Here is a 21,274-nt window from a genome sequence, read left to right as displayed (position 1 = left end):
TGGGGATCTCTTTGGAGCTTCCAAGTGTTCTGGGAGATCTCTGAGGAAACTTGTCCTGGTACCTTGGATTGGTTCAACAGTGGGTTTTGTGTTGGTAAGGACAGTTCCGGTGGGCATTGCAAAGGCTTTGGCGTTTTTGGACAGTCCTTGGAAGGCGGTGGGTATCGCGCAGAGAGTTTCTTGGGGTTGTTTTCTGGAAGTCGTGGTTCTGATGGGTGTCACACTGAGGCTTGTAGTGCTGACGGGCATGGTTCGGTAGGTTCTGGTCTCAATTGGTCTAGTTTTGGTGAGACTGATTCGGGAATTTGGTTTTGTCGGACGGATCCGACCTTCATGAATTTTCAGTCAGATCAGTTTGCTGTATTTCCCACTTCTGATTTTTTGGTTTGGGTGGTTCAGGAGAAATATGTCAGTTTTCATAGGCGTCCAGAGGCCGCGTTTAAGGGAGGGGGTACTGTTATGATCGCTTCTGCAGCGTTTACTGCTGACTGCTGTGGTATTGCAAACCAAGCAGTTCTAATGTCATTACATGCATTTGCTTGCATAGTTTGGTTTGCACTTAAAGAGAACCAGAGATGAAGCACCCTCTTGTATTTTACCTTATAAATCAGTGGGAACATGACAGTAAACACCTAATCTGCCCTTTGTTTCATTGTTCTCTGTGTAATCTGACTGTTATCACGTCTGATAAGAATCCTCGACTGAGAAGTCAGGCTGCTCCGTCTAGCTTTGCTACAGAAAGATTATAGCTAAGTATGTATTCTGTGGTGTTATTTCAAGCCCAAGCCTGCCCCCTTGTGGCTTTGCTATAATGACTCAGCTATAATCATTCCCAGCAAAGCCAGATTTAATTGCTCAGTCTGGGATTCTTGTGACTGCTGTTAACAGACACTTTTAGCAGTGAGGAGGAAACAGAGAGCATGGTAAGTGTTTTCTCTAATGTTCTTACTGATATATATGGTAAAATACACAAGGGTGCTTCCTCTCTGGTTCCCTTTAAACTAGTTGCTGATTCCATCTGCAGTCGCTCTGAAGTTAATGACAGTTTAACATGCTTTTGTGTAAACAAACATTGTCTGCTGCAGTGGAGGGGCAGTCCCTTTCCTGCAGGCTGCATATCATTGTCTGCCTTTTCCTGCTATCAGCCTGTGATTAATTACCATTCACTTGTGTGGGAATCTGCAGGTCTGCTCCCATTGGATGACCTCAGTATAAAGAACTGCTTCCTGCAATGTCTCATGGGCTATCATAGTCTCAGACTCTATCTGTTACTCTGCTCGTGCCCCACCTCGTTCCTGGTCCGTGTGGACTGCGCTGACTCCTGCGAAGGGGTCAGCGAGTCCTCCTAGTTCTGCTCTTGTTCTAGAAGTTGTTACTTGCTTGTCTTGTGTCATATGTTGGTTCATCGCCAATATATACGCATACTTGCGCATTTTGTTATTTTCCTTGTATCCGTGTTACGTTGATATATCAGTGTTGCTGATATATACGTACACGAACTGTTTATTTCCTGTGTTCAGTTAGTCAGTTTTCCAGCACGTTTTGGTAGTTTGCGCGTATCGTGAACACCCGTGCTGAGCTAGTTATCCTGTTCCTGGTCCTGTTTGTGGATTGCGTTCATCTCTGCGAAGAGATAACGAATCCTTCTGAATCCTGTTCTGTTACTGTTTGTGGATTGCGTTCATCTCTGCGAAGAGATAACGAATCCTTCTGAATCCTGTTCCCTGTATTAATCCAGTCCTAGTCAGCGTTCCTGCTTATGTCCTATATCGGTTCATCGCCGATATATACATATGTTAGTCAGACCTTGCAAATAGTTTCATTGATAGCTGTAATTGTAATACGCTAGGAAAACATACTTATTGTATATTTATCTGTGTTACGTTCATCTATCTCGATCCTGCTATTTCCTGTCTCTCCTGTCCTGTCTTTGTGAGGCACGCCATCGCCGCTACGCATTGGCTGCCTCATTCCAGTCTGTCTGGTTTTGGACGCTTGCTGTCGCTAAGTAATCGCTAGCTAGCAAGCGTTCATTCTGTCTACCTGTCCTGATCTCCTCAGTCCTGGTTTATGCGCTCAGCGCTACTTTGCGCTGAGACGTTATTACGAAAGTGTTTGTGGCTGTTCAGATCTGCACCGGCTCTGTGCACCACAATCTCCTATTGGAGTCAGTCCTCTCCTCCACTAAACTGGGGATATCCTGATCCCTTGTGCTGGTGTGTGTACCTCCTTCACGTCAGCTTATGTGTTGTATGCTGACTGTGGAGATTACACCCCCAAGCTTAACAGTCACAAGGCTGATTCCGGATCGATTTCAGCATGAAATTGATTGGGCAGCTTACAGATCTCTCTCTAATCAGATTGGATTAGAGGGAGTTGTGTCTCTTGGTCGAATCTGTCCATCATCGCTGGATGTATGACTTCCTTTAGTGTGTGTAAAGTGGACCAGAATGCACCATGGGAGATCAGTGATCATCTTCTCCTTCTCTGGTCAATATGTTGGACCAAACGAATGCTGCGCTCATTTCATTGAATTTTATCACTGTAAGCATCAATACAGCACTACTTTGCAGTTTTATTTTCCGACACTAGCGTGAAGCTAAACCAACGGGTTCTTTTCCGTTAGTCGGGCGCAACCACTAGGTGGCGATAAAACTCCAGCGATCGCTGGCAGCAGAGTTACATCTTTCCCTACTATCCATGGCGGCCTGGAGGGGGAATAGTAATTAACGCCACCTAGTGGTTGTGTCAAAAACCTGAGCGGTTTTTGCCTTTTTCATGATTGCTAACTCAGTAAAGGACCAGCCCTTAAAGCGTTGCTATCATATAAATCCGGCATAGTGGGGTCTGAACCCTCTATAACAGTAATTATAGATTGACAGTATACCTTGAAATGAGGGTCTGTATTGATCATTAATATTTAGATTAATAATATCTGTGTGTAATAATTATGTGCATTTATAATTACTGCAGTAATGTAAGTTTAACTTGCTTTTCTGTCTTCACACAGAAGCCTCTTTAAATATCAAGGCCACGCACTAGCATAAACAAGAATGCTCTGACTTTTTGTAACTAGAATAATCTTATAGGCCTCACAGCCTGGAATATGCTATGTCACAGAGCAATATAAAGTACTCTAACTTTTCACTTTAAGATGAAATTTTGCATAGAACATTAAAACTTAACACATATACATATGACATCTTTTCCTGCATAAATAAAACCGCTAGAATTCTGACAGTTGCGCCCGGCTAACAGAATAGTACTAACCAAAGTACTGTGATTCTGAGTTTCCTACATTATCTTCTAGTGCGAATGGGAAGTACTAAGAATATAGAATGAGTTATATAAGAATGTTGACTCCCTGGGACAACCTGATCAGTCCAGACTGATGGAGAGTCCCAGGAAGTACATGAGTGATTTAGCATCATCTAATGACTGAATCTTTTGTGTTTAAGGACTCAGCACAACCAGGGCATGGAGTCATCTTCTTCAGAGCAATATACGGGAAACCCGTTCGATGAGCCAGATTCTAAGCCAGAAGAGAAGAAACCAGGCTTACTAAAAGGTTTGGGGAGTTTGAAAAAGAGCAGAAGAAGTTCCAAGAAAGTGAACGAGACAGAAGAGACAAGCTCCCCAGAGAAGAAGGAGTCACCGAGTGGACACGGCCTAAGTTTTAATGGCATCAAAAAGGCTTTAAGACGTCAAAGCCAAGTGGAAGAACCAACCTCTCCTGACAAGAAGGAACCCTTTGGTGCTCTCGGTGCTAGGTTAAGTAAGATCTACCACAAGAAAGATGACAAGAAAAAAGAAGAGGAATCAAAGTCACCAGAAAAAGAGTCGCCTGGGGCGTCTGGCTTTCTGGTCGGCAAATTGAGGAGCACTGTCAAAGCAAAAAAGAAAATAGACTTCAATGAGAAAGAGGAGGACAACAACAATACAGAAGGACCTGGACAACAGGAGGAGAAAGTAGATGTGGCAGATGAACCTTTGTCGGGTAAGCTTACCAAAGATGCCATAGAATGTAACCAAGCTAAGGATAGCAGTGAAGATAAGTACCATGTGTTGTTCCTCAGGTCAGTTCCTGTGAACTTGAGGTGCTAATGCAGGGGTAGGGAACCTTTTTGGCTGAGAGAGCCATAAACACGACATATTTTACAATGAAATTCCGTGAGAGCCATACAATATGTTTAACACTAAATACAATCTTATTGGCAGCAGATTTCTCCACAAATGCAATCTTATTGCCAGCAGACCCCACAAATGCAATCTTATTGCCACAAATGCTATGGAATTGGCAGCAGACCCCACAAATGCTATGAGATTGGCAGCAGACCCCACAAATGCTATTAGATTGGCAGCACATTTCCCCACAAATGCAATCTTATTGGCAGCAGACTCCGCACATACAATGATATTGACAGGAGCCCCCACAAATGCTATGAGATTGGCAGCAGACCCCTCAAATGCAATCTTATTGCCAGCAGACCCCACAAATGCTATGAGATTGGCAGCAGACTCCACAAATGCTATGAGATTGGCAGCACATTTCCCCACAAATGCAATCTTATTGGCAGCTGACCCCGCATATACAATGAGATTGACAGCAGACCCCACAAATGCTATGAGATTGGTAGCAGACCCCACAAATGCTCTGAGATTGGCAGCACATTTCCCCACAAATGCAATCTTATTGGCAGCTGACCCCGCACATACAATGAGATTGACAGCAGACCCCACAAATGCTATGCTCACTCACCAGGCCAAGCAGCTTCCAGTCAGCTCTTCAAACACCGCGGAGTTCCACAGCGCGGGCTCGGCTGACGTCATCACTGGCCGCAGCCACCAGTCCCTGCACTGAAATGGGGGCGGAGCTACAATACGCTGGCCGCGGCGGCTGGATGCCCAATGAGTCTGCAAGGCTAGTAGGGGAGGCGGTTCCGTGGCAGGGGGAGGCGGAGATGTAAAGCTAGAGGCAGGCAAGGAGGCGGCGGCGGATTGATTTAAAATTAACACGATCTCCATACCCGCTCCGTCACACGTGTTTTAGGTAGCCAGAGAGCCATATGCAGGGGTCAAAAGAGCCATATGTGACTCGCGAGCCATAGGTTCCTGACCCTGTGCTAATGTAAGAGGTTTCAGATACAACGAATCCTTAGAAACGGTGTGTGTGTGCGTGTGTGTGTGTGACTCCCACATTTCTAGTGCCCACCATAGCATGTGCCAGTTTTTAATTGATCGCTCAGCTGTGTTGGCACAGAAATTTAGCCGACGCAGCTAATATGTAAACACAGAATGTTAATAAACACAGGATGTTAACCCGTTAACCCATTGTCTGCTACCATGAAAGCAGGAAGTAGACACACTTAAGATTTATTGCAGAATTTGTATCAGCTGTAACAAAGATTTTTTTTCTTTAAAGGTTATTATGCTGTTGCTTATCTTTTAGAGCAGAGAGGAAGTTCTGAGTTCAGGTCCGTTTTATCCATGACTGCTGTTCTTTGAGCTCCCACACAGAGAAATGGTGACCTGTTGAACTTTTAATTACTATCCTGCTGCAAAGAGCGTTTACACAAAAGGTTTTTTTTGGGGGGGTTGATTGTAATTAGTTTTCAGGAAAGCTGCCAGGATTGGCTGATCCAATTGCGCAGATAAAACACTCTCTCAAAAAAATAAAAGTGACTACAGGCATGTAAGTAGGATTGGTGGTATATGTTCCCATTTATCTCCTCATGCTTGGGTTGGTCAATGAGATGCAACGAATTCTGAGTTGATGCAGGATTGTGTATATTTTGTATGCAAATGTATTAATCTTGGACCAATCAAATTCCACCTCGGTGGTTTTGCATTGGTCCATTTTCAGTCCTGCATTAACCTCCTTAGCAGTAATCCCGAGTCAGGCTCGGGATGGAATAACATTCATCAGGAGTAGCAGTTGGTTAAATTTGAATTCAATTTTTATGCATGCTGCAATTTTCTGCATATTGTTGGCTGTCTTTAATCCTTTAGCAGCTAATTTATTTAGAGATTTACAAGTGCTCCAGGCCAATTTATTTAAGCACATTTTTTTTAATTTATATACTTATTAAATTTTCTTGTTTCTAATTAGTACTGCTGTAATGTGCATTGATGGCCACTTGTCACTAGGGGGCAGTGTGAGACAATAACAGAGGACTTTTGCTTTCAGTTTCTATATTCTCTGCTAGTAGAGAGAGATCAAAGCATTCCAAGAATATACAGCATCACGAGTCCTGCCGACTGATGTAAAAAAAAAGCAGTGCACTTATCTCAAACGAGATTAGTATAAACTTCATGATTATATCACATTAGCCATATTTCTGCTGTAGCCAAGCATTGAAAGCCGGGCTCAGACTGGTTGCATCTCTTGGGAAAATATCGCTTCGCATTGTTCGGAGTGCTTGCTTTGGGTCATTGCCCGCTACCCATTGTGCTTTCTCTAAAGGATCATTCCATTGTTGCTTCTGTGCCAGAAAGAGATATTTATGGTAGCAAAATTACAACCTTGGATGTGCCTTCTGCTCTCTAAATAGCACTCCAGTGTGCAAAGCGTAAAACACTTATCCTGATATATATATATATATATATATATATATATATATATATATATATATATATATATATATATATATATATATATATATATAGCGAGAGCGAGCGAGCAAGGGGAAGGAGAGATCAAATTGTTGGTTGCGTGATGTGTTATTCCATGCGAAATTCTAATCTTAAATCGCCAGCAGTAACCGCACCGCGCTGGACGGGTGAGGACAAGCCCTGACTTTGCATCTCCGATCTCAAACGCAAACAAAAAAGCCAGGAATGTGGAGACTTTTATTGGCCTCTGATGTACATTCTGCAGATGTTTGAAGTTAACTGTCAGTGTGCAGCAGCAGCAGGCGAATGTGCAGGGAGGAGTGGAGCGAGTCATGTGATCTCCTGTCAATTGGATGAATAAAAAGTTTATGAAGCAAAATAAACGCGTACGTGCAGTGCTGAGTTGGGCGCCGTTAGTAAAATAAATATAAATTACTGATATTTTTACTGACTAACTCAGCATCCATTTTCACACTAATCCTCTCCTAGTGCCTCACTCTTACCCCCCTTCCAGTGCCTAACATTAACCTTCCACTCCTAGGGCCTAACACTAACCCTTCATTCCTAGTGACCTATACTAACCCTCCACTCCTACTGCCTAACACTAAACCTCCGTTTCTAGTGCCTAATACCAACCCTCCACTCCTAGTGCCTAACACTAACCCTCCTCTCCTAGTGCCTAACACTAACCCTCCTCTCCTAGTGCCTAACACTAACCCTCCTCTCCTAGTGCCTAACACTAACCCTCCTATCCAAGTGCCTAAACCTCCTCTACTAGTGCCTAACACTAACCCTCCTCTCCTAGTGCCTAACATTAACCTTCCACTCCTAGTGCCTAACACTAACCCTCCACTCCTACTGCCTAACACCAACTCTCCTCTCCTAGTGCCTAACTCTAACCTCTTTTCCAGTTCCTAACTTTAACATTCTTACCTTCCAGCGGCAGGTCCCGCAGCGGGTCTTCACTGCTTACATCCTCTAGCGGCGTCCCCGGTATCCCTCCGGCGGTGAGTTCCGGTGCGCGTGCGCAGTGAGACCAAACGCGCGTGTGACTTCTGATAAGCCTTATAGGCTTAGGAGGAGGATCTAGCTGAGGTCAGCAGTGATGTCACTAATAGTGACATCACTATGGGGGAAGTGCAATCTATTTGGTCAGCAGTGATGTCACTAATAGTGACATCACTATGGGGGAAGTGCAATCTATTTGGGAGTGGTTTCTGGGGAATTGCAGTTTGTATATAAGGCCAGTACTTTCAGTCACTCACTGGCCTTGATACTAACCAGTTCTCTGGTTCTAGGTCTAGCTAGCTACTTTGAGCTACAATGATATATTGTGTAGACGCACAATATATATGTACTCCAGTTAGTCAGTCTTTATTATTTCCGTATATATTCTTGTAATATTATTATTGTAACACCCGATTGTATATTATTTGTGTACCGACTTCTTGCTTGCCTCTTGACCTCGCTCTTGTCTAGCCCTTCTGTACCGCTGCCATCTGATTAAGTTACCGACTCGGCCTGTCCCTGACTTTGTTACTGCCTGATCCTTTCAATACGACTGACATCTGATTTACGTGTATGACTCTGCTCGATTATTGACTACGATTTAGCCTGGCTACTCTGTACCTCGATATCTCTGACTTGTATACGACCTCAGCCTGATCTAGACTACGCTTTTGTACCATTGTTTGTATTTATACCTGTACGCCACCTCATCACGTACCAACGTGATACTGATATTACCTATACGCCATCTCATCACTTACCAGCGTGATACTAACATTAACCTTCCACTCCTAGTGCCTAATCCTCCTCTCCTAGTGCCTAACACTAACCCTCCACTCCTAGTGCCTAACACTAACCCTCCAATCTTAGTGCCTAACACTAACCCTCCTATCCAAGTGCCTAAACCGCCTCTCCTAGTGCCTAACACTAACCCTCCTCTCCTAGTGCCTAACATTAGCCTTCCACTCCTAGTGCCTAACCCTCCACTCCTACTACCTAACACTAACCCTCCACTCCTAGTGCCTAACACTAACCCTCCACTCCTAGTGCCTAACACTAACCCTCCAATTCTAGTGCCTAACACTAACCCTCCAATCCTAGTGCCTAACACTAACCCTCCTATCCAAATGCCTAAACCTCCTCTACTAGTGCCTAACACTAACCCTCCTCTCCTAGTGCCTAACATTAGCCTTCCACTCCTAGTGCCTAACCCTCCACTCCTACTACCTAACACTAACCCTCCACTTCTACTACCTAACACTAACCCTCCACTCCTAGTGCCTAACACTAACCCTCCACTCCTAGTGCCTAACACTAACCCTCCAATCCTAGTGCCCTATACTAACCCTCCAATCCTAGTGCCTAACACTAACCCTCCTCTCCTAGTGCCTAACATTAGCCTTCCACTCCTAGTTCCTAACACTAACCCTCTGCTCCTAGTGCCCTATACTAACTCTCCAATCCTAGTGCCCTATACTAACCCTCCACTCCTAGTGCCTAACACTAACTCGCTCTTCTAATGCCTAACATTAACCCTCTGCAGCTCCGCTCCTAGTGCCAGTGTAAAAGGTATAAAGATGGCAGGTTAGCAGGGGTAACTACCCATCACGGGCTCCCCCCTGCAAAAACGTCCATGGGTTCCCCCATCTTATCTTTCTGCTCCGACCAACCCAGCCCCCGCGACAATTGATTATCTGATCCCCCAACAGGTTTCACCAAGGTCCATGTCTCGTGCTTCCCTGGTTGTCACCTCACTTTTACAGACCCACAGATCAGCGCAGCGGTAGAGCCAGGGATTACCTCTTCCAGCGTCAGGTCCCTGCAGATACCACTTCTCTTCTGCCTTCCTCTCTATCCATGTTATCCCTCCATGACTTCACGTGATGTGCAGGAGACCAGGGCGGAGGAGTGGCTGCAGCGGGAGAGCATCAGGGACCTGACGCTGGAGGAGGTAAGTAAGCCCCAGTTCTACCCCTGACTGGGCTGATCTGCGGGTCTGATGCAGTGTGACACAAAACACACAGACCTCTTTTTACATTTTATTTTGGTGCCTCCTTATGAACTATTTTAGTTTCCCCAAAACATTGGTGGTAGTTACGTTTTTTACATTTTCTTTTTATCTTTTTGGGTGTGACTTCCTGTCATGTGACGTGCGTGGCCCTGGTTTGTGATTCCCAACTGTTTTGGGGTTGGTTGTCTGTCTGACTGCCCAACTTTTTGGATATATCTTTCTGAGTTTAGTACTGTACACAGAGCAGGATCATCCACCAGGCAACCTAGGAAGGGGCTTGGGGCCTAATGGGTGTCAAGCGGCCCACCAGCCATCTTATCTGACCTCTCTGCACTTCATTTTACCAAAAAGACCACAATGGGGGTCCCAAACCTACTACCTTGCCTAGGACCGCATTGCATCTTAATCCATCTATGCCTATACACATACCTCCCAACTTTTTGAGATGAGAAAGAGGGACGCTTAAAGTGACTCCGAGCTCACCCAAAAAAAGAAAGTTGTACTCACCAGGGGCTTTCTCCAGCCCAGTGCTGGTCGTGAGGTCCCACGCCGGCGTCCTGACTCCTCTCCTTCTCCCCGCTCCGGAATGGCTGACAGGCCGCAGCCCGGGCGACACTCGGTAGAGTGTCGGGCTGCAGCTTCCGCGTATGACGCGGGTGACGTTACACGCCGGCCGCCTCGCGTCATCATGGTGGCCGGCGTGAAAGTACTGCGCATGCGCGATTAAAACGCGCATGCGCAGTACTTTCACGCCCGTCGCCGTGATGACGCGAGGCGGCCGGCGTGTGACGTAATCCGCGTCATACGCGGAAGGAGCAGCCCGACACTCGGGCGAGTGTCGCCCGGGCTGCGGCCGGTCAGCCATTCCGGAGCGGGTAGAAGGAGAGGAGCCAGGACGCCGTCGTGGGACCTCCCGACCAGCACTGGGCTGGAGAAAGCCCCAGGTGAGTACAACTTTCATTTTTTTTATGAGCTCGGAGTCACTTTAAACCACGCCCCTGCCAAACCCCTGATCACACCCCTGCCACGCCCTTATTCACGCATACCATAAAGATTTCATAAGAAAAATATGTTGTTTTATAATTCCTTTTAACCACACTGATCCTTTCTATCCTGGTTCATTTCCCTTCATATTAACATTTTAAAATTAGTAATATATATCAATGTAAAGGATGGGGATAAAGTTTAGAGTCAAACACATTTTTTAGTAGATAAATATATATATATGTACATAGAAAGAAGGACACAGTCCTGAAAGAGGGACAAATGAGGAGGAAAGAGGGACAGAGGTACAGGGCTCCCAAAGAGGGACTGTCCCTCCAAAAGAGGGACAGTTGGAAGCTATGCCTGTACAGTTTTCATCAGAGTCATGACAAGGCCCTCCTGCACCAAGGCTGGGACACCAAAGTGCGTCCCTCCATCCCTCCCACCCCAGCTGTCACACACTGATTGCTATTGGACCCCCAACACCTTAATCTCTAGTTATCTGGCTTGCAGTCACTGCCATGCATCCCCTTTTCTTATTTCTCTATGTTTCAGACACAATAGGGGAATGATAGCTAGGTGAGTGGTGCGCCCCCTTCCTACACTGCGCCCTGAGGCTGGAGCCAGGGGCATAGCAATAGGGGGTGCAGAGATTGCGACCGCATCGGGGCCCTTGGGCCAGAGGGGCCCACCCTCAACCACAGAATTAGCTCTCTGTTGGTTCTACGCTGGTAATAATCTTCTATAGGTGCTTTTATTAGTAGTAATCATTAACAAACTGTTCCCCATCCCCTCCTTGCACTTCTGACACTGTGGTTGTCCTTGGCAGGTTTTGGTGTGCCGTATCAATTGTTATGTATAGAGTACTTGGGTGGGCCCAATGTAAACCTTGCAACGGGGCAAATAGCTCCTTAGCTACGCAACTGGCTGGAGCCTCTCTCACCTCTGCCTCGGCCCGGCCTTGGTTTCCATAGCACACTGTCAGCGGCCCTAAGTCTGTCTTTCACTTGAGTTTTCTCCAGAATTATTACCCACACTGTAACATGATCCGTTTCCTCTGTTTGCTAGGTGTTTGGATGCGTCTTGTATTTATAGTGTGCTGTGTTACTGTAGAGCGTAGAGGCTGTATTTTTCCATAGAGCAGGCCAAGCGCATCCAACCGCTCTATTCCGCATCTTACCTTCATCTACTGTATGAAAGAAACAGTGCACTTGGCAATTCAGTCCTCTGAACTACATGTCCCTGCAAGCACTGCCTGAGAAAATGTACAGAACAGTTGTAGGTGTTTTGTGAGGATAAACTTTAAAGTGGACCTGAACTCAGAACTTCCTACTCAGAACTTCCAACTCAGAACTTCCTCTCTGCTCTAAAAGATACAAACAGCATAATAACCTTTACAGAAAAACATTTCTTTGTTACAGCTGATACACATCCTGCAATAAATATGTGGTGTGTCTACCTCCTGCTTTCCTGGAAGCAGACATATTGTTAACATCCTGTGCTTTTAAATTAGCTGCTCTAAAGGGGCAGTCAGCTGACACAGCTGAGGGGTTAAATTACAACTTAGTCACAGATGAGGGGGAATTAAACAGGCTAAACTCTCTAAATACATACAGGGTGTATTACTCAGTTTTCCTTCTGTCCTGTTCAAGAGTTTAGGTCCACTTTAAAAGACCACTATTGCAAAAAAATAAAATAAAAATTAAATACATATATATACATAGTACATTTGTCCCACAGTAAAATGCACTATAAATTACTATTTTCCTAAGTTGCTGTCACTACAGTAGGTTATAAAAAGATAACAAATCTGACAGGTTTTGGTCTAGTCCATCTCCTCATGGGACATTCCCAATATTACCTTTATTCTTTACAAAATAACTTCCTGGAAAGGATCTATAAAGATGCAAGCCAGCTTCCCTACTCATTTACACACCATTTTGGCAGTTGGACTGACCAACTGTAGATCAGTAAATGCTTTTGTAAATAAATAAATAACTGGAAATCCCCATTAAAAGATGGACTAGTCTAAAATTATCTATTGCGTGACAGCGGCATGAGAAAAGAGCAATATATAGTGTATTTTACTCTAGGAGAAATGTGCATTGGTATATATGCATTTTAACTTTTACATTATAATAATATAGTAGTGGCATTAGACTATGACTATGGCAGGTTTAGATTGTGAGCTCTTCTGAGGACAGCCAGTGACATTGTCAGGCGTTATACGATACGATTATATAAACTATAACCGTATGTATAAAATCAAAAACTAAGGCCTCCTACAAATAAAACAATGGGAGGAGTCTTGTTATTAAAACGCCCAACCTTAAGTTCTTATAGCGAGTTTCTCAAGCTACTGGTACAAAGAGGGAAAAGTCAGGACAACTCTTTCCTTTTAAAATAATTAATTTATTAAATATATAAAAGTTGTCAGAATGATTAGTTACAAATCAAATAATATAAATTAAACAATAACCACAAATAATAATAACCACAAGGTACTTCTCGGTATAAGCTGACTATACACTTCAGAGCAACGTTGACCACAGATATTAACCAATAAAATCAAACAATCACAATAGACTGTGCAACCACAAGATGTCAGACATATTATCTTGTTTGCAAGGCTTGATTGTAAAACACAATCTAACAAGGGAAAAATATGGAAGCAGATCTAGCTGGTCTAAAAACCTCAATATATAAATCAAGTTTAAAGTTTACTGATCTGTAAACACTTATTTTATAAAAGAATCTGATTTTTAAATCAAAGGAAAAAGATATGATATTATGCAATTATGACCTGATCTGTAAATGAAACTTTTATATGTCAACCAATCTTCTATCTCTCTCTAACAAGTTATAAGCTTGGAGGAAAAACATACATTAATAAAAAAATGTAGAGAAAAATGAACCCAAATCAAACATGGATATTCCTAGTTGCAATTCCAGGAAGGTGACATGTTCAGGGTATTCTATACTAGGTATAGAATCATTGCAAATCCAAGCCCCTAACCTAGTTGGCTTTGATCTAAAACATTTTTTATAGTTACCAATAAAATGGAGTAAGGAATCTTGCCAGGCCTGCACTGCTAACCCGATCTGGGAGTGGCCTCAAGGCTGGTAGAGTGTGAGAGTCTTTTCCGTCTGTCTGTCTGAAAGTATGTCCCTTCTTTCAGAGGTTGAGAGTGTGTGCGCCTTCAGAGGAGAGTCTGTTTCTTATAGTGAGTGTCTCTTTTTGAAATGATGAGAGTGTGTCGAGTGTCCAATGCCCTCATTATTTATGTTTCTTCTTATCAATAATCCAACCTCCATGGATTAACTAAGATCCAATTGGAGTTGGTGTGCATATTCTTTCAAATTTCTAATTAACTAGCTTATTTAAATATCAGCTTTATATAAATCATGTGACATTATTTCTGGATGTGTAATTTCCTCCAGCAGGGGACACACTTGTATAAGATATATTATTCAAAAAAAATAAAAGAATAACCTATTGACCTGTTAATACCATGTTCAACACTATGTTGACAATTCATTAAAGTGTCCTTTCTTTTAATTCCTTAACACATAAAACTGGTCAAGAATAGCTCTTTGGCCAAATTCAGCTGGTCAACAATAAATTATGACTCTGTTTGAGAACAACCATTTATAATCCAAGAATGTTTATCCCAGCAAATATGGTTCTTAAGTGTCTGGTCACTGAGTTAAACCTTAAAATTAAGACACATTGCAGCTCTGACCGTCACTGGGGAAAACAGTTGGAATTGAGCATAAGCTGATATATATTTAAGTATATATTCCCATATACTATCCACTTAACTATATAAAATAATATGGAATAATGCTTATTACATTACTATATATGGCATGCTATATATAATGACATACATAGACAGAATTCCTGATAATAAGATTATAAGAAATTATATATCAGAATCTTCACCTCGTAACTCCAAGCTGTCTCTGGCCAGCTTGTACCTTGGACTGTAAACAAGGGCACTTAGCGTCAATATTGTTCAAGACAAAGTAAACTTTTAAGATTTGCCTAAAGATTAAGAATAGTCACGTATATCTTGATCAACATTTTGTCAGCAGTCTAAAAGAAAAGCAAAGAGTTTATTTTCTCTGAGTCAGAATTACATTTGCTATAAAACAGTATAAAGAAATCTATTTCTTACAATCCATATGATAAATCAAACATGCATGCATATATAATATAAATCAGGATACACTTGCTAATATCTATAATAGACCATGCAAGCCTATAAGGCTATATTTTTAAAACACATTAATTATGTGTAAAGTTCTGCAGAAGATGTTAGTGCTATATACAGTGGGATACGAAAGTTTGGGCAACGTTGTTAATTGTCATGATTTTCCTGTATAAATCGTTGGTTGTTACGATAAAAAACGTTCGTTAAATATTTCACAAGGACACACACAGTGATATTTAAGAAGTGAAATTAAGTTTATTGGATTTACAGAAAGTGCGCAATAATTGTTTAAATAAAATTAGGCAGGTGCATAAATTTGGGCACCATAAAAAAATAAATGAAATCAATATTTATTAGATCCTCCTTTTGCAGAAATTACAGACTCTAAATGCTTCCTGTAGGTTCCCATGAGAGTCTGGATTCTGGTTGAAGGTATTTTGGACCATTCCTCTTTACAAAACATCTCTAGTTCATTCAGGTTTGATGGCTTCCGAGCATGGACAGCTCTCTTTAACTCACACCACAGATTTTCAATTATATTCAGGTCTGGGGACTGAGATGGCCATTTCAGAATGTTGTACTTGTTCCTCTGCATGAATGCCTTAGTGGATTTTGAGCAGTGTTTAGGGTCGTTGTCTTGTTGAAAGATCCAGCCCCGATCCAGCCCCGGCGCAGCTTCAGTTTTGTCACTTACTTATTCCTGGACATTGGTCTCCAGAATCTGCTGATACTGATACAGAATTCCAAGAAAAACACCCACTACCTACAGTAAAATATGGTGGTGGTTTCATCATGCTGTGGAGCTGTGTGGCCAGTGCAGGAACTGGGAATCTTGCCAAAGTTGAGGGATGCATGGATTACACTCAGTATCAGCAGATTCTGGAGACCAATGTCCAAGGATCGGTGACAAAGCTGAAGCTGTGCCGGAGCTTCATCGGGGCTGGATCTTTCAACAAGACAACGACCCTAAACACTGCTCAAAATCCACTAAGGCATTCATGCAGAGGAACAAGTACAACATTCTGAAATGGGCATCTCAGTCCCCAGACCTGAATATAATTGAAAATCTGTGGTGTGAGTTAAAGAGAGCTGTCCATGCTCGGAAGCCATCAAACCTGAATGAACTAGAGATTTTTTGTAAAGAGGAATGGTCCAAAATACCATCACCCAGAATCCAGACTCTCATTGGAACCTACAGGAAGCGTTTAGAGGCTATAATTTCTGCAAAAGGAGGATCTCATCTAATAAATATTGATTTTATTGCTTTTTTGAAGGAAGACTGAGAGGGCCAGGTGGAGGCAGAGATGAGCACTGATAGATACGTGTAGAGGCAGAGCTGCAGCTGAAAGCTCTGCTTCTCACGGAAGCGCTCCCCACAGTGTGCTCCGGGGAGTTTGGGGGGATTTAGTTAGATTTCAGCCGCGAGATGCAGCGTTTTAGTTAGGGCAATCATCTTAAAGATATTTTTAATATAAAAACTTGATTTTAATGAGACTTCAGAGTCTCTTTAACTGACATTTTTTATTGTAACAATCAACGATTTATACAGGAAAATCATGACGATTAACTAGGTTGCCCAAACTTTCGCATCCCACTGTAAATACATAATAATAATAATATGGTAGGTCATTAGACTGCCTATGGTAGGATTAGATGGTGAGCTCCTCTGAGGACAGTCAGTGACATGACTATGTACTCTGTAAAGTGCTGTAGAAGGTGTCAGTGCTATATAAATACATAATAATAATATGGTAAGAGATTACACTATGACTACGGTAGGATTAGATGGTGAGCTCCTCTGAGGACAGTCAGTGACATGACTATGTACTCTGTAAAGTGCTGCAGAAGGTGTCAGTGCTATATAAATACATAATAATAATATGGTAAGAGATTACACTATGACTACGGTAGGATTAGATTGTGAGCTCCTCCGAGGACAGTCAGTGACATGACTATGTAAACTCCATGAAGAGATAGCCCTTGATGTTGAGCTTACTCAGGACCCTAGTTCTACTAGGCAAAGGTGCCAATCATTTGGCCATTGGAATACCGAGTCTTTGTTGTGCGTGTGAGTTTTTTAACTTAGTCAACTTAACCACTGAACTACATGTCTTCTCTTCTAGTCATGGAGATAAATGGGCTCATTGAGAAAAGAGAGCTGCAGAAGGCCTTCAGACATATAAAATTCAGAGAAGACAAGTTAATAGTGGTGTACCAGAGTCAAGACATCTACGAGAACATAACAGAGCTCACCAATGGAGCTAAAGACGTGGACTTGTTATACGGAAGTCTGTTCAACAAGATGAGGGCCATCGTGAAAGAAACCCTCCATCAGGATCCAGTGGATGAAAATTTGGTAGCTTCCTTGGTCGGTGTCATAGAGACTGAGGCCATCTCCCATGCCAACCCAAGTGTGACCTCAGGAACTTCTGAGATTGTTCTTGGCCAGCCAAGACGATGGAGACATTTGTGGAAGGAAGCGGTGAAGGACAGTGTGGCCAAGCGTGTAGAGTCCGTCCCTCTGTACCTGACAGAGGAGGGCTGGCTTCCTAACCACTTGGAGAAACTCCGGCTGACTACAGTGGAAGACTTAGCCAAAGTTAAAAATACTTTCATGTCTTTGTATCCTGAGAACTTCAGTGTGTGCTCCACCTATCTCCAGAGCTTTCACGACAGTCTCTCATCCCACCTTCAGAGGAATATAGTACCCCAAGCCTTGCAGTTCAGCCAGTTATACAGCCTGCTGGACTGGATCCTCAATACGTACAAGAGGTAAGTTCATTTCACTGCAGCTTATCAATGCACCCAATGCCATCTTGTTAAGTCTTGCGCATGCTAACACTCAGTTTTGCCTTTAAAGACGATACACTAGATACACTGGGAAGCCTTTTGACTGCAATATATATATATACACTAGCTGATGGCCCGACGTTGCCCAGGAATGTATTTGGCTGGTGTTGGCTGTTTCTACTTTTTCTAACCCTAACACACAAAACACTCAACTACTCAATGTTCTAGTTTGTGAGCTTTGCAGTCTTTGGCATTAATAATTTGCATTTAAATAAAACAAATCTGATTGGCTGTGGCTCCACCCCCTTTTCTGAATTTGAACCCCAGCCCAGTCACCAAATAACCAACTGTACCAGGTTTGAGGCCTGAGCCATTAACAGTGCAAGAATGGAAGCAATTAAATATCCCTCATGAAAATCAATAGGTGAATTTTGATTGGCTTTTGTAGGCTCCACCCACTTTTCTGAATATTAACCCCAGTCACCCAGTGACCATCTGGGCAAAGTTTGACAACCCTGCCAATAACAGTGTAAGAATGGCTGCTGTTTACATTTTCCCAGTGAAATTTGTATTTGTCTTCGCCCACTTTTTGGTTATGGGGATAAAAAGTATCCTATATGTTGTTCCAGGTAATTTACTATGCGTGTGCCAAATTTCATTCAAATCCATTGTTGTGTGATTGAGTAACAAACATCCAAACTTACAAACATTCAAACTTTCGCATTTATAATATTAGTGACATAATTTTACTCAGTCAGTTCAGTTCCCTTTAAATAGAAACCGTGACCAAGAATTGAACTTCATCCCAATCAGTAGCTGAGAAATCTTTTCCTATTCACAAACAGATCATCAGGGGGCTCTATATAGCTGATTTTGTGGTAAAACCCCTCCCACAGTGTGAGGTCAGGACTATGGTCCCGACTGTTTCCTGTCTGTGAACCTCATTGCATTGTGGGAAATAACAGATGTTTACAGCTGGGTCCAACTGCCAAAAAAAAGCATGCAGCATCTCATTCCACTGACATCACCTGCCAGCAGTAAAAATGTCACCATGTGATAAATGTCTGAATGTAAATCAGAGAGAGGAATGATTTTACAATGAGCAAACACTGACTAAATCATTTATACATAATTATTGTAAAAATGACGCACTCTTTTTATTACATTATTTTCGCTGGAGTTCCTCTTTAAGCATGCCTCCTCTGAGCTGGCGCTGATTCCTTGTTTTCCGAGTTGATCTGAGCCGGCAGCGAACAAGAGAAAGGTTTGGTAGAGCAGCTGATCCTACGCACTGTAACTAATTATCCATTCGCGGCACCTCATGTTCCACAAATGCAGCAATTTTCCTCCACACTTAGCTTGTTTTTTGTGCGGTCCCCGGTGGCTGCGAGCTGTCAGCCCCCTCCTCCTCTCCTCATTGTCACATATGTACGGATACGCTGCCTGTGCTGTGAGTATTATAATGCTGCACTCGGCTGATTCACACCACCAGAGGACACAAGGCCTGTCATACAGTGTCTATTAATAGTGGAATCATGAATCAGGAACATGACTTGTACAGCAACACACGGAACACAGACCCCCGGCTTCTGGTGCACTGCAGGTCCCAGCATGCCTTGTGATTCCTCAGGGGGCGGAGGAAGGGCCGGCAGTTCCAAAGGGGGAAACTGGGTGACTTCCAAGGAAAAGGATTTATACGTTTTGTGCCCGCCTAGGCCAAGTATTTTGTGACTCCCATTTCTTGTGCAGCAGCGCCCCTCCTATTCCATGTGCAGCCCCCCTTCTATGTGGATCATCCATGTACAGCAGCCCCTTCCCATTCCACATGCAGTCCCATCTTCCATGTGTATCCTCCATGTACAGCAGCCCCCTCCCATTCCATGTGTATCATCCATGTACAGCAGCCCCTCCCATTCCATGTACAACATCCATGTACTGCAGCACTTCTCCCATTCCATGTGCAGCCCCCTCTTCCATGTGTATTTTCCATATACAGCAACCCCCGGCCCCTCCCATTCCATGTTCAACATCCATGTACAGCAGCTCCCTCCCATTCCATGTGTAGCCCCCTCTTCGATGAGTATCATCCATGTACAGCAGCACCCTCCCATTCCTTGTGCAGCCCCCTCTTCCATGTGTAACATCCATGTACAGCAGCCCCCTCCCATTCCATGTGCAGCCCCCTCTTCCATGTGTAACATCCATGTACAGCAGCCCCCTCCCATTCCATGTGCAGCCCCCTCTTCCATGTGTAACATCCATGTACAGCAGCCCCTCCCATTCCATGTACAGCCTCCTCACACATATGTAACATTCATGTACAGCAGCCTCCCTCCCATTCCATGTGCAGCCTCCTTTTCCATGTGTATCATCCATGTACAGGGGGGGGGGGGGGGAGGGCCACCTAGTAATGCTACCGGGGTGGGGTTATCCAATTCTGCATTCTGACCAGAGTGGTGAGAGTGTGGGGTGGGGGTATTATTTAGCGTATTGATTTTTGCCCAGGGCCCCCACTTTAGGTAGTTCCGACCCAGGTCGGAGACAGCCGCAGCGGCTGGATAGTGTAAAGGTGTAATGGTTAAGGGCTCTGCCTCTGACAAAGGAGACCTGGGTTCAAATCTCGGCTCTGCCTGTTCAGTAAGCCAGCACCTATTCAGTAGGAGACCTTGGGCAAGTCTCCCTAACACTGCTACTGCCTATAGAGCGCATCCTAGTGGCTGCAGCTCTGGCGCTTTGAGTCCGCCAGGAGAAAAGCACAATATAAATGTTCTGCGTTTGAGTGATTAAATAACCACCCTACAAAAACAATGTGTGTCTGTCTGTCAGTCGTTCTATCAAAGTATCAATCTGTGTGTCGGCTGACCTGTCTATTTTTCTACCTATCTAGTATCAATTTTTTAGACAGCAGAGAGAAGTAGCGCTTCCCAAGACAGGCTGCATCTGAATGACCAGCAGCATAGGTGTGCAGAGCCTAATTATAGCCACTTGCATTCATAACACATGCACCAAAATTAACATAATGGAGGATGCAAAAACAATGTGTGTCTGTCTGTCAGTCGTTCTATCAAAGTATCAATCTGTGTGTCGGCTGACCTGTCTATTTTTCTACCTATCTAGTATCAATTTTTTAGACAGCAGAGAGAAGTAGCGCTTCCCAAGACAGGCTGCATCTGAATGACCAGCAGCATAGGTGTGCAGAGCCTAATTATAGCCACTTGCATTCATAACACATGCACCAAAATTAACATAATGGAGGATGTTTGCTTCCATAAACAGTTTGCATGCAAAGTATTCCCTACTGGACCCTTCCACCGCGATGAGGTATCCATAATGAAAGGGACCCCAACCTCTAACTAGATACCAAACAAACAGTGTAGACCATTCCTCTGTTGGTAGTCATTTCAGTTGAGGCCTGGTTTGAGGATACACTGCCATTTCTTACCTGCTATTTAGTATAAAGCTACATTCCCACATTCCTTTCAATAACGTGCGTATAACGATGCATGTTACCATGGCGCAGTCATAAAGTGGGCAAATGTGAGCGGTGTGTGGTAGCGCATAGCTCGGCTGATGTTCTTATGACGGCACCCAACGCACTGCAATGGCAACGCACACATGTGAATGGGCCCATTGGGGGATCAATGCACCGCGT

General features: G+C 43.6%; 1 protein-coding gene across 2 annotated transcripts in view; it reads left to right on the top strand.

Moving 5' to 3' along the window:
- Window positions 1-21,274, top strand: part of EXOC3L4 (exocyst complex component 3 like 4) — a 161,188-nt gene that overhangs the window by 28,019 nt on the left and 111,895 nt on the right. For both annotated transcript variants that reach the window (XM_068254619.1, XM_068254618.1), the window contains exons 2-3: window positions 3,459-3,997; window positions 16,956-17,604. In XM_068254619.1, the coding sequence (XP_068110720.1) occupies window positions 3,478-3,997; window positions 16,956-17,604 (1,169 nt within the window). In that variant the 5' untranslated portion in view covers window positions 3,459-3,477. The remainder of the gene's footprint in view (window positions 1-3,458; window positions 3,998-16,955; window positions 17,605-21,274) is intronic.

This window comes from Hyperolius riggenbachi, chromosome 9 (genome assembly GCF_040937935.1).
Source record: "Hyperolius riggenbachi isolate aHypRig1 chromosome 9, aHypRig1.pri, whole genome shotgun sequence".
NCBI lineage: Eukaryota > Metazoa > Chordata > Amphibia > Anura > Hyperoliidae > Hyperolius > Hyperolius riggenbachi.
Note: the sequence above shows the minus strand (reverse complement) of the source record. Positions and strands in the feature narration are given on the sequence as shown.